General features: G+C 46.4%; 1 protein-coding gene across 2 annotated transcripts in view; it reads left to right on the top strand.

Moving 5' to 3' along the window:
* Nucleotides 1-14,114, top strand: part of LOC310812386 (C-myc promoter-binding protein-like) — a 316,219-nt gene that overhangs the window by 21,929 nt on the left and 280,176 nt on the right. For both annotated transcript variants that reach the window (XR_014554511.1, XM_083680917.1), the window contains exons 6-16: nt 1,098-1,384; nt 1,847-1,913; nt 2,257-2,315; nt 2,637-2,781; nt 3,239-3,414; nt 4,857-4,957; nt 7,276-7,491; nt 9,382-9,527; nt 12,483-12,616; nt 12,941-13,073; nt 13,687-13,893. Coding sequence is in view for 1 of the 2 variants with exons in the window: in XM_083680917.1 (XP_083537043.1) it covers nt 1,098-1,384; nt 1,847-1,913; nt 2,257-2,315; nt 2,637-2,781; nt 3,239-3,414; nt 4,857-4,957; nt 7,276-7,491; nt 9,382-9,527; nt 12,483-12,616; nt 12,941-13,073; nt 13,687-13,893 (1,671 nt within the window). In the remaining variant the exon portion in view is untranslated. The remainder of the gene's footprint in view (nt 1-1,097; nt 1,385-1,846; nt 1,914-2,256; nt 2,316-2,636; nt 2,782-3,238; nt 3,415-4,856; nt 4,958-7,275; nt 7,492-9,381; nt 9,528-12,482; nt 12,617-12,940; nt 13,074-13,686; nt 13,894-14,114) is intronic.

Genomic DNA, 14,114 nt, shown 5'->3' on the forward strand with positions numbered 1-14,114 from the left:
TACACACTTTGACACAGCTGACATAGATACACAGGGCACAAGGAAACCACAGTGGCATGCACCAGCAGCAAAAGTGGGTCACACACACACACACACACACACACACACACATACACACACACCCAGTAAACACACAAGAATGGAACAGATATTGACATAGATATAGACAGGCACAGCTGCAGGAGCCTGCTTCAAAGGGTTAGCGTCACTGTGGAACAGTGTGTGTGTGTGTGTGTGTGTGTGTGTGTGTGTGTGTGTGGCTTCTCTCTACAAACACAAACCCATGCTCATCTCTGGGCTAGAAAAGTGGGCCATGTCTGTGCACACTACTGCTGAAAAACACTATGTGGTAAAACCCCGGTCTCATGAAAGCAAACAACCTGCAACCCCCTGATGTTGACATAGAAGCGGTTGGGGCGGTCCTAGTCTCACGTAGCCAAATCACGTTGTTCTCAGAAGGGTTTTACATTATTTTAGATCTGGCTTGGATTGAACCCGGGACGAAGGAAGCGATGGGAGAATGTGCTCGCAATTTCATTGGATGTTACATTCCAAGAACCCTCCCCCCACATGCCTGTAGATAATTGCTTGTTGTTATGAGCCTCGTCTTGACTCTTTCCCAACTGGGTAACTCCCAAATCTAGTCCATGAAGGCATTGGGTATTTGATTGATTTTGCCGTGAAGCATCACTGGGTTTCCACCCCTTTGTTTGTAGCTACTTTCTGCGAAGGATTTTACGAACTAGGAAAGCCTGGTTTCAACGCGGTTAGGCTTACGTGCAAGTGTTCATGTGTTTGGTTCAGTCTGACTCTTAGGTGTGTGTGTCTGTGTGTGTCTGTGTGTGTCTGTGTGTGTCTGTGTGTGTGTGTGTGTGTGTGTGTGTGTGTGTGTGTGTGTGTGTGTGTGTGTGTGATGAAAGCTCAACAGAGCAGGGCTCCCTTGGAACATGTCAGCCTTCTCTTCTCTCTCTCACACACACACACACACACACACACACACACACATACACACACACACACACACACACACACACACACACATTGTGCACACACACTTTAAACTCACTAGTGCATGTGTGTCTGTGTGTGCCCCCCAGGTATACGGTGCAGCCATTCAGTTCTACGAGCCCTACTCCCAGGAGTGTCTGACGGACAAACAACGTTTTCAGCTGGGTCTGGGAGGTCCGGACCACCAAAACAAAGCCCCTGGCACGGCCCCCTCAGTACCTTCCACCACCCCTGCGCCTCCCCGGCCAGTCCAGATCCACACCAACAAGTGCATCTGCCTCCTCTCCCATTGGCCCTTCTTCGATGCCTTCCGGAAGTTTCTCACATTCCTGTACCGTTACTCAATCTCCAGCCCTCACGCCCTGCCCATCGAGAAGTACGGCTTTGTTGTTGTTGTTGTTGTTGTTGTTGTTTTTTGGGGGGTGGGGGGGGGAGGTTGGAGGGGGGGTGGGGGTGAACAGTGTGAAGAAGTATGAGAACCGTTAAATGATTCTTCTCTCAACTAGTAGTTTAGCAGTTTAGCAGTCGTTATTTTAGCTAGCGCTAGCTTCAATTGGGTGTATTTTAGCTCTGTTACGTTTTACAGAGCAATTCTATACGCCATAACCTGACTGTTTAAGTATGCGTTGCCCTCAAATTGTCAGAATTGAATAAAGGTCTACAACACCAGACTATCTTTAGCCCAGTACTGTACACACACAGATGGTGTAGCAGAAGGTTCATGCTATTTCTGTTTTACGGTTGCTCCTATATCTAGCCCATCCTAGAGGGTGTCATGACAGATTACGCCCCCCCAGCTATTTGTAGCTTCACTACCAGTAATTATTCTTCCTTTCAGGCACATCTCCCACTTCATGCACAAAGTCCCCTTCCCCTCCTCCCAGAGGCCCAGGATTCTGGTGCAGGTGAGTTTAGGTGTCCTTAGCCGTGCCTGTTATTTTCTGTTGTTTTCTGTTCAATAGATATTTGTGGCCCTGTTCAAATCATTCAAAAAGACAGTGCAGGGCAGGGGAGGCTGGTGGAGGTAGGGAATCGGAGGACGGGCTCATTGTAACGCGTGGAACGGAATAACACGTGTTTGATACCATTCCTCGTTCCATTCCATGCGTTACACTGAGCCTATCCTCCGATTTCTACCTCCACCATGCCTCCCTAAGTCCCTCCTTTCGCTGGCGATGTCTTGCGCCCGCCTAGATGATGCTTGGCAGACGTTTTGTACGTCATAACATCCTGTTGCCATTTCCACAGCTCTCCCCTCACGACAGCCTGATGCTGAGTCAGCCGGTCTCCTCCCCGGTTCCTCTCAGGTAAGACATCTGTGGCTCTGCTGACCGTGAGGTAGTTTCAGCGCAGCACTACAGCTGTTCTCTGCTAAATGACCATATATGATGTATATTTATATTCGTGTTGTCGAGGACAATGTGAGCTACAAGTCATTCCCTCGCCTCGTCTCTCATTGTCGAGTTGTCATGTAGCGATGACATTGTGAAATTGTCATTTCATTGACATGAATCGATGATTTGAGTGTAGTGATGTGAGTAACTTGGGGATGTTTGTGTCTGTGGATGTGTTTTGTGTCTGTGGATGTGTTTTGTGTCTGTGGATGTTTGTGTCTGTGGGTGTTACAGTGGCGGTCGGTTCTCCACACTGCTTCAGAACCTCGGACCGGAGAACGCAGTGACTCTGCTGGTGTTTGCTGTGACAGAACACAAGATCCTGGTCCACTCTCTGCGGCCCGCGGTACTGACCAGTGTCACTGAAGCCCTGGTGTCTGTGAGTAGCTAGGATTGAGAAAAAAAACAACCAAATAAATCTTTTAAAGCACGCTTTTCTTTTCTTTAAAAGACTGATAAAGAGTTTGTCTGTGAGCACTCTCTCTCTCTGTCCCCTCCTCCATCCTTTTCTCTCTCCCTCCCTCCCCCTTTCTCTCTCTTTCTCCCCACCTTCTTCTCTCGTCCTGTCTCTCTTCCCCTCCTCTCTTCATCTCCACCACTCTTCCTCCTCTCCTCCTCTCCTCTTCTCTTCCTATCCTCCTCCTCTCCTCTCCTCCTCTCCTCTTCTCTTCCTCTCCTCTCCTCCTCTCCTCCTCTCCTCCTCTCTTCCTCTCCTCCTCTCCTCCTCTCTTCCTCTCTTCCTCTCTTCCTCTCCTCCTCTCCTCCTCTCCTCCTCTCTTCCTCTCTTCCTCTCTTCCTCTCCTCCTCTCCTCCTCTCCTCCTCTCCTCCTCTATAGATGATATTCCCCTTCCACTGGCCGTGTCCATACATCCCTCTGTGTCCGTTGGCGCTGGCAGACGTGTTGAGCGCCCCCTGCCCCTTCATCGTGGGCCTGGACTCTCGCTACTTTGACCTCTACGACCCCCCTCCTGATGTCAGCTGTGTGGACCTGGACACGAACACCATCTCCCAGTGAGCACTGCTGCTACTGACCTCTGACCCCATGCTGCAGATAGCTGGAATAGACTAGAATGGAGAGGAGTAGAATATCTCCCTTTTTCTTTTATCAATTTGCGACAACGGAAATGTGTGCTCTGTTCTTTTCCCAGCATTGAGACCACGTACATAAGCACGAACACACACACACACACACACACACACACACACACACACACACACACACACACACACACACACCACTTAGCTAAGAGGCTGGAAGCACCACATGGGTCAGTCACAGTGCAGGGCCAAAAGTACAGAACCCTTTAGCAACAAAAACTTCCAAGTCTTTCCCTCTCAACATCCACCCCCCCCCCCCCTCTCCCTCTCCCTCTCCCCCTCCTCTCTCTTCTTACAAACTACAGTTTGGCCTCCTAACGAATTCGAATTGCTGCTGACCCCTTAAGCTAGCAAGCCACAAACATACTAAACACTTTCCTCTCCACGTCCCTTGCTCTGTGTCTTGTTACACACTACCCTGCCCCAGAGCTGCGGGTTTAGAGGGGACGCTATGTTCCTCAATGGTTGGCCAGCTCTAGGGATGTGGTTGAGGAGGTTTAAGATTTCAGCATGCCAGGTTGGTCAACGTGGGTTTGTATTGCTCCCAGCTTGCAAACTTCAAGCTAAATCAAGCACACCTCAAACACTCTCAAGTGTACAGTATGTGTTACACTGTGGCCTGTCTAAAAACCGTGCAAACCAGGGCGGGGGCACTGGCAGCAATATTAGCGTTTTTTTCAAGGCGATCGTCATGACCGCACCTCTCTTACCGCTACTCCACCCACCTGAGCGCAGGTGAGACGGCGCTCCAGCGCTGTGGTAACCTCACCTCTTACCGCCGACACAATTTGCCAATACACCTGCATTTTGGACTTGCGTCCATTTTGTGCTAGCCTATATATAATAATAACATAATATGTGCCATTTAGCTGACGCCTTTATTCAAAGCGACTTACATTGCAGTGAGTGCATACATTTTTCAGTATATATGGTCCCAGCGGGAATCAAACCCACAACCTTAGCATTGTTAGCGCCATGCTCTACCAACTGAGCCACAGAGGACCACAGAGCCTAAAATAGAGCCCCGTATACAGTACCAGTCAAAAGTTTGGACACAAACTTGCCAAGAGTGTGCAAAGCTATCATCAAAGCTAAAGGTGGCTACTTTGAAGAATCTAAAATCTAAAACATATTCTGGTTTGTTTAACACTTTTTTGTTTACTACATAATTCCATATGTGTTCCTTAATAGTTTTGATGTCTTCAATATTAATCTACAATGTAGAAAATAATAAAAATAAAGAAAAACCATTGAATGAGAAGGTGTGTCCAAACGTTTGACTGGTACTGTATATATTTGAACCAGGAGACTTTGTTTGGGCCCGCCCATCCTCACCATGTGATTCTGCTTTCCAGCAACGAGGACAAGAGAGCTTTGACATGGAAGATTCTGCCAAAGAAAGCCTGTAAGAACCTGATGAACGTGCTGAGTAATCTCTACCAACAGCTGGCTGACGGTGAGTAGAGGATGACAGGACGGATTGAATGGGTTCTAGTATGACACTTGGCCAAGTTTATCATGAACAAATCTTTGCAACCAGGTCAGGGTGAAGTTAGCTTAGCATAGCCACACCGCCAAATCATTCTTTGGAGAGTTTTAGATTAGCTGATCTGGTTTGGATTGAACTGGATGGAGTGATTGGGATTGGACGTTACATTCCAAGGACCCTCCCTGCCCGGAGAATGGTTGCTCATTGTTATGTGCGCCAACTTTTCCAGAAATTTAAAGGAAACAAAATGTAAAGTGTTTTTTGGACACAACAAGGTGTTTGATCTGTTGATGTGTGGCGAGGCGTCACTCATTTCAAACGGGTTTCCACCCCTTTGTAGATTCTTTCTACTGAGTTTCCCAACAAGATTTTAACAAGGTTAGGATGAAGTACAAGCTCCTTGAATGTCTTTTTTACAGTCACTTCAAAAACAGGTCTACTGTACATCACACCATCTAAAGAAATGCACAAGACCTTCCTTGCATTATACACATTGCAAAAACATGAATTATAAGTAACAATGGTGTAAACGCCTTGATTTCAATGTGCATAACTATTTACAGTTGAATGAGCCTAATGTGTCTGAAGAAATCACACCCTCGCCATTCCTTTGCGATTGTAATGTATCTCACACCTTGTCCTTTATTAGGAATGATATTTAAGGATAGGGACAGCAAGATATTCTTTGAGTTTTGGGGTAGGCCCGTCACGGGCACCATTCTCCCGTGTTGTCCTTCAGGCATGTTAATGTATGGTTAAAATGTACAGTCTTTGAGTGCTTTGAAACCGTTAAATTGGTTATTTTGTTGATACTCTATTCTCATTATTCCTGTGTGCATTAATGTGATGTTGTGCGCTAGATAAAGGTTCTGTTAATACAGCACAACATAATTGTGACCAGGTTCTCCCATTTAATGTCTAATGTTCACATGCATCGTTAACGACATGTAGAGTGAATCATCAGCTTCAGATTTTGGCCTGAGCATAAACTCAATCCGATTTATCTTAACTTGACGGCATAGTAAAAATAGCATTTTTGGTATTGTTAATGGAATCTAGGATCCGATATGATTGATTGTCTGTCAGACAGGGATGAGCAAAGCATTATCAATCATTATTGATCATGAAATATCTTTTGGAGTCAGATATAACGTAATGTCAACTTGTGTCAGTTGGTCACGTGAGCACTTGTGTTGAGTTCGTTCGATCATGTCCGTAACTGTTAGAAGTAATCATTTGGAATAAATGTATGTCTTACGTTTGACCCGTCATCTATTCTTCAGTGTTTTATTTTCTTATTCTATGATGGTGTTGTACTGTGTTGTTGTGAATGTTGAATGTGTCGTTGTCCCTGTTCTGTACTGTTTCCCTCAGCTTAAGTCCTCCCCTTCGTTCCTATTCCATACACTCTGTACTAAACTAATTAACAGAGATATAAGACCAGCGTAGCATCATTGTTCCTCTCTTAATTTACCTCTCTCTTCTGTAGTTATAATTGTCCCCAATATGTCACAACATACCTTTTCTCTCCCAGTAGATTATTTATAGAATCACCAGCTGCAGCTCCAGAGACCACCACACCTGCTGCTTATTGAGATACACAAATCTAATAATTGCTTATTCCAAGATGCAGTCAGGCTGAAAATCTGCCCGGTGTCTGCATGCATGAGTGGTTTGACTGGAGTATTGCAAATCGATATACCTGTCAGGACTGTAAGCAGAACTAGGGATTAGACTAGAGAACTAGGGATTTGTAGGAAAAAGTAGAACCCAACGACTTTACCCTGGGCTTGTTCTTTACCCTGGGTTTGTTCTTTACCCTTCAGCTAGTTCTGAAACAAAAACAGAACTTCTGGACGGCCATACTGTACAGGTCCTATTTTCCTGTATTGTGTTAACCAAGAAAGTTCTACATTGTATTTGTATTCATAAGATAGATAGATAGATAGATAGATAGATAGATAGGTACTGATCCCCTAGGGGAAATTAAGACATTACAGCAGCTCACATCACTAACAACAACAAGAAAATAAAGTGACAATAGAATAATAGAAAAAAGAAAAAAATAGACATCTGAAACATTATAGACAGTAAGAACAATCAACTGTCTCAAAACAGTCCCATCAGCCTCTTTATTGCAAGACAAATACCAATTTGTTTGTTTTCAGAGGTGAACACAATGAGAGCTTTTTTGTCACTTACAGAGATTTGCCCACCACTCCTTGTGCTGACTGAACATCTACCTCTATTTCTGTTTTTTGTGCGTCTGTCTGATTCTTCCCCAGGCCAGCAGAGACCAGACGGCCTCTTGGAGCTGAGTATGAGTGACGTCTCGGAGCTGAGCTGTGGGAAGAGCCTGCACACGCTGGAGATGGAGATACAGGAAGCCTTCCTCCGCTTCATGGCAGCCATCTTGAAAGGCTACCGTTCCTACCTGAGACCCATCACCCAGGCCCCCTCAGAGAAGGCTACTGATGCTAGCTCACTGTTCGACCTGCAAGGTGGGACCTGCAACCCCTTGCAATGATTCCCCAATAACACCAGGAGTTTGTCCTCATCGTTGGTTGGAACGAAGCAGTACAGGGGAGGCTGGTGGAGGTAGAAATCGGATTGCATATTGCATGGAATGGAATAAGGAATGGTATCCAAGGTTGGATACCATTTCTCATTCCGTTCCATGCACTACAATGAGCCCATCCTCCGATTTCTACCTCCACCAGCCTCCCCTGAAACAGAACTAACACACCCATCTGAAATCAAAGAGGCTAAACCAAGCGTTACATTTGCCAACTGTTTCCATATGAAGTTATTATGAACTCTAGCTCACATTGTTTATACTCAGAGTATGTCAATAGAGTTGTTGTTTTTCTAACCACAGCCACAGTGTAGCATTACATCACAAATTGTGGCAGTATTATGACATGACTATAGAGAACAATTACTGCCTGTCCTTAGCCCTGCTTCCCATGCACAGCTTTCTTGCCTCCCACCCAGATGGTATTGTTTAATACATGAGAGTCTTTATAAGTGCTTCTCCTCTGAGTGAATACATACACGTACTGGACAGGGCGGGGGCGGGGGTGGGGAGGGGGGGGGTTGCATTGTTGTGATGGGGTTGAGGCTGTTTTGCTGTCCGGATATTAAGAGCCAGCTAGCCGAGCGCTACAGCTGCTCTATGCTCCAAGGGCTAACTTAGTAACGTCTAAACTCCCGGGAACACTGGCGGATGTCACACCTGGAATGGATGTCATTGCTAGCTGTAGCCAAGGACATGTCCAGTGGGAGTCATATGAGACTGCAGACAGGGAATTACCGTAGAGGTTTATAAAGACCACTGCAGTGTTTTACATAATGAGAGAGAAAAGACAAGCATGGTGTGTGTGTGGTGTGTGTGTGTGTGTGTGTGGTATGGTGTGTGTGGTGTGTGTGTGTGTGTGTGGTGTGTGTGTGTGTGTGTGTGTGTGTGTGTGTGGTGTGTGCGCGCGTGTGTGCGCGTGTGCGTGCGTGTGTGTGTGTGTGTGTGTGTGTGTGTGTGTGTGTGTGTGTGTCGTAAAGGTTATTTAGTGCCCACGCGGTAGCCAAAGTGTTAGGTACGTAATTCGTCGGGGTGGGGTGTCGCATGACATTTGGAATAGATACTGGTAGAGGGACCTTCACGTGTTCTCTCCTTAATCACGCTGCCAGGGGTGTGTGACTCGCTGTAGGTGTGTTTGTGGGTGTGTGTGTGTGACTCGGTCCAATGGTATTACTCTGTAGGGACTCACAGCAACAACACAAGGGCTTGGCTTCCATAACTGCAGTGTGAGCCAATGGTCATCCATCCGTCTGTCTGTCCCACTACGCCATCAGGCTGTCAGTCTGTCCAGCTGGGTTTAGCGCCTTAAAGGGAGGTCTCATCTCCTTACTGTAGCTGTTATACCCAACAGCAGGGTTGGCTTACTGGGCGTTGTCCACACCTGGTTTCATTTACCTTTATACAAGTCATTTCGCAGATAGTTTTACGTAAAGTACTGTACATTTGTCTAAAGTAAGTGAATCACCAATAAGAACAAGTGCCATTGGCAGTCGCAGTGCTCGAGAAAGGAAGAAAACAAGTTGTAGGTAATGTACAATGTTGTACAAGGTACAACAACGATGTACAAGGGTGGAGAGAAGGTGTTGGGAGTAGGAGCCTAGATGTAGCCTAAATAGACGGGTCTTTAGTCTACGGCAGACGATAGGTAGTGACTCTGCCATCCTGACAGGATGGTGGGACGCTCATTCCACCGCTGGGGCACCAAGACAAAGAAGAGATGCAACCGAGTGATGGAGACCATATTGATTCCACCGTTGACTGGTTTCTGGTTCAATCTCTCCTTGTTTTTCCTCTTTTCCTCCTTCAACTTTCCCAGGGTTTTTGAGGAGTCGCGACCGCTCCCACCAGAAGTTCTACTCCCTCATGACCAAAACTCAGATGTTCATTCGCTTCATAGAGGAGTGCTCCTTCGTTAGCGACAAGGATGCTAGCTTGGCCTTCTTCGATGACTGTGTGGACAAGGTAAGGGGTGGTTGTATCAGTCTACCCTAATGTAGTCATATCAAAACCTCCGCTCACCCTCTACAAGTCAAGTTCCTATCCTTTCTTTTTCCTCTTTTCTTCCATTTTCCACTCCCTCCCTTTCTTTCCCTCTCTCCTTCATTAATTTCCCCCATTCATTTCCATCCCAGTCCATCTGTTTGTAATCTAGTTGTAGTTTTCCTGTAGTTGGCTTTCTGTAGTCAAACTAGCCCAGTTACCATGGTTTCCATGGTTTCCACCTGTCCTGCTTGTCCTCACCTGTCTCTAACTGACCATGCTTATCTCCTGTCCTCTCTTCCCCTCTGTCCTCTCCTTCTCTCTCTTCTCTTCTTTTCTCTTTCTCTTTGTTCTGCCTCCCTTTGTACACAGCTCTACAGCTCTGAGCGCAGTGCAGATAAAGGAGGCAAGGTAAATGTGTGTGTGTGTGTGTGTGTGTCTGTGTCTGTGTCTGTGTGTGTCTGTGTGTGTGTAAGAGAGAGAGATGTAAGTACTACGGTGCTGAATTTGTTTGTGCCCACGACCACAGAACTTTACAACCCCTTGTCAATCTGCAGCTTTACGGCTGAAATCCCCTGAAAGCACAGCACACAGACTCTCCTCTCTGCACTATCCACAGTCTGCCCTTTTTTGAACATTATACCTAATTTGCTGTTACAGCACTTAAAGCAAGTCTGCGGTTCATGGAGAAACCACAAGCACAGAATGTCTAAGATTTCAGCCCTGCATTTTTCATGACTCGGCATGAGGAGGGCTTTTTACGCCTCAGTCACTTCAATGCCGTGATACTGAAGTGAAGTTCTGAGTTAGTCAGCTCAAGTATTTGTGTGTGTCTGTGTGTGTGTGTGTGTGTGTGCTTGTACTTCTGGTCCGTGTGTGTGCTCCTTTAATTGAGACTCACTTGTGGAAATGAAGACCTTCATCCAAGTCACCTGACTGACGTGAGGAGTGTCACCCTCCCACTCTCAATATCATGTTTATACACTAGTAAGAATCCCAATGACGCTCTCACTGCTCTCTGTGTTCCCTGATAGGATTACACTACATTCTCGAAGGAACACAGGGAACACACACATACACACACTCTCACACACAGACACACACACACACACATACACACACTCTCACACACACACACACACACACACACACACACACACACACACACACACACACACACACACACACACACGCGCATACTCCCTCAGAGAGCCTATGTCCAGAGAAGTTGAACTGGATGTTCCCCACCAGAAAACAAAGAAACAGCTTTCCACTCTGAAGCTGAGAATTCCCATTTGTTATTTTGTTTCTGACGCTCGCCGTCCCCCAGCAGAATTTATGGCTTTTGGCTGTTTTTGTCTTTCTCATCGTTACTCTCTGGTGTGTCTCTGTTTGTTTGTTTCATTATCGCATGCAGTTTAGCTCTGCAGAGAAGAAGTCCATGTATTTGTGACAGACTATCGACACCACTGTTTTTCTCACTGCTGAAATTGCTGACTACTTTGAAAGTGTCTACAATTACATCAGTTAGTGTCCATGCACAGTGCAAGGCCATCAATATCCCTCCGATTTTGCTAGAGATTCTACTTTGTATAGATTATAGTCTCTCTGAAAGGTGTCCAGTACAGGATGTATAGGCTCTAGCCCCCAGAAGGTGTAGATTTATACAGTTTGAACACTGCCCTTACAAACAAATGTATCAACCTTATCGATCTGTTGTTGAAGTGCACAAGTCCTCTCTGTCTCGGAGGAGCTGGACCCGTGTGTGTGTGAGAGACATCTCTTATTTTACTTTGAATGTCTCTCTGTATACAGCCCATGATTTAAAAAGCCATTCCATTTTGTGTCTCTACTCTTCAATGGCTTTTGAAGAAAAAGTGTTTTCTGCACAAAGTGACGTTTAGTCCTTTTATCATTCAGTAGCAGACATCATCAAATACCCACTGAGCCAGAGCTGAAGCCAAGAAGCATCTCACACACACACACACACACACACACACACACACACACACACTCACGCAGGCGCACGCACACGCTCACATAGACACACACACACACACTCATGCAGGCACACGCACGCACACACGCACTTGCATAGACACAAACACACTCGCACGGACACACGCACACACACACACACACACACACACACACTCGCATAGAAGCAGAGTGTGTAGACTGGGGGAAAACTAGCCATATTGCCTTTCTGTCAAGCGCTCTCTCCTCAGATGATGCCGGGCATACAAAGTTGTTTTTCATCAGAGAAAGGACAGCCAAACAGGGAGTCACTCAGAGAGCACCCCTCGCTAAAGCGTTAGTTCAGGGGAGGCTGGTGGAGGTAGAGACAGGAGGATGGGCTCATTCGTCTCGTTCTCAGACACTTCTGCGTGCTATATGCTCGGAAAGTCTGGTGGACCAACGTGTCAAACTTGGCCTTTGAAAAAAAACTCCTGATGCATAGCCATTGGCTTTACCTCACATCAATCTCCCACAGCAACAAACCCCCCCCCCCAGTGCTTGCACACCTCACGTTACTGATTCGGAGCCACGCCTTGGAGTCGTGTGATTCAGCAAAATCAACGTAATATGAACAATACAGCTTTGCAGACAGACAATTTAACACCACTATGCCTTTACATCCCTGTGGCTCAGTTGGTAGAGCATGGTGTTAACAACACTAAGGTTGTGGGTTTGATTCCTGCTGGGACCGTATATATACTGAAAAATGTAAGTCGCTTTGGATAAAAGCGTCAGCTAAGTGGCATATATATTATATTATTATATTACATTCACTTCTGACTGACTAATCAGCATAGCATCTCTGCCCTTGATTTCAGATGTACACTGTTAACTTTGATTTGATTTGATTTGATTTGATTTGATTTGATTTGATTTGATGACGTCCTTACAATGGTGTCTGTGGGTTCCTCCCCCCAGGTGGACGGTGATAGGCCAGAGGAGACCAGGCTTATAGAGATTGACGAATCACAGCGCAGCGAACACACAGTCTTCATCACGCCCCCTGAGCTGCCCCCCCTGCCTGAGGGAGAGGAGTACCCTCTGTGCTATAGGTACAGTACTATACCCTGACCCTAGCAAACTACCTTTTGTCAACTTACACATACATTGTCGCTGGTAAAACAAGGTAAATTATGTTTTGTTAGAAATGGGGGTTGCCTGGATGTTTTAAACCTGAATTGCCTTCCTATCTTGAACGACATAGTTAAACGACAAATCAAGTGATTTGAGTTTCCCTAAAGCCAGTTGTACTGGTTGTAGTGAACTCTGATTGAAACCCAGCTGGACTTTAAGTTTCACAACGGGTGCCAAAACTGTAAATTCTAAATGACAGGCACTCACTGACCATTGACTCTCCTATGTTCTCTCTCCTACAGCTATGGAAGTTTCCCAGTGTTGAATCTGGATCTGTTTGACCCCATGGAGGGTCTCAAGACCCCCGCCTCCCGCCTTGCCGCACGCCACAGCTGTCCCACCAGTCCCGCACCCATGTTCAGACGCACCAAACAGGTCAGGACACACACACACACACACACACACACACACACACACACACACACACACACACACACACACACACTCATGTTCTTCTCACGCCTCCTTTGGATGTCGGGAGACATTCAGATTATCTGATCTGGCTTGGGTTGAACTGGACGGAGCGATTGGGAGAACGTCCTTGCAATTTCATTCATTCGTTACATTACAAGAACCCACCCCCCCCACATGCCTGTAGAATGGTTGCTTGTTGTCATGTGCAGCGTCTTCTCCAACCTGCTAAGACTATTTTGCAGAGAGTCGTTGCCTATGCTTGCTTGCAACATTAAAGAAAATGGAAGAAAACTGGCAGGAAAAACCCAATTCTGTTTTTTTCTGTTTTTTTGCTCCGCCCAAGCAAGATATTAGATCGGTGTGAAATGTTGCGAGGTGTCACTCATAACAAACGGGATTCCACCCCTTTGTAGCTACTTATTTCCCCAGGCTGCGAGTGAGCGAGGGAAGACTGAGAGGGTTTAAGAGGGTTCTGTACACACCCAGTCCCTGCTCTCCCTGTGGCTCTCCGCATGGCCCTTTACAAACACACCCAATGTCCCTCCCAACCTCCCCACCTCTCCTCGCCCTACAGGAGATCAAGTCAGCCCAGAAGATTGCCAAGAAGTACTCGTCCATCCCCCAGATGTGGTCCAAGTGCCTGCTGCGCCACTGCTACGGCCTGTGGTTCATCTGCCTGCCAGCCTACGTCAAGGTGTGCCACTCCAAGGTGCGGGCGCTTCGCACCGCCTACGACGTGCTCCGGAAGATGCAGGCCAAGAAACTACAGCCCCCAGACGAGGTACAATACAATACAATACAATACAACTTTATTAGTCGTGCACTCACCACACAAGACAATGCCATACCATACCAACAATACCATACCAACATCATACAATACCATACAACACAACCCCACTCTCCTCTCCCACAATACCATACAATACCATACAATACCATACAATACCATACAACTTTATTAGTAGTACACTCACCACACGAGACAACACCATACGACAC

The sequence above is a fragment of the Argentina silus genome (assembly GCF_951799395.1).
Source record: "Argentina silus genome assembly, chromosome: 11".
NCBI classification, from domain to species: Eukaryota; Metazoa; Chordata; class Actinopteri; order Argentiniformes; family Argentinidae; genus Argentina; species Argentina silus.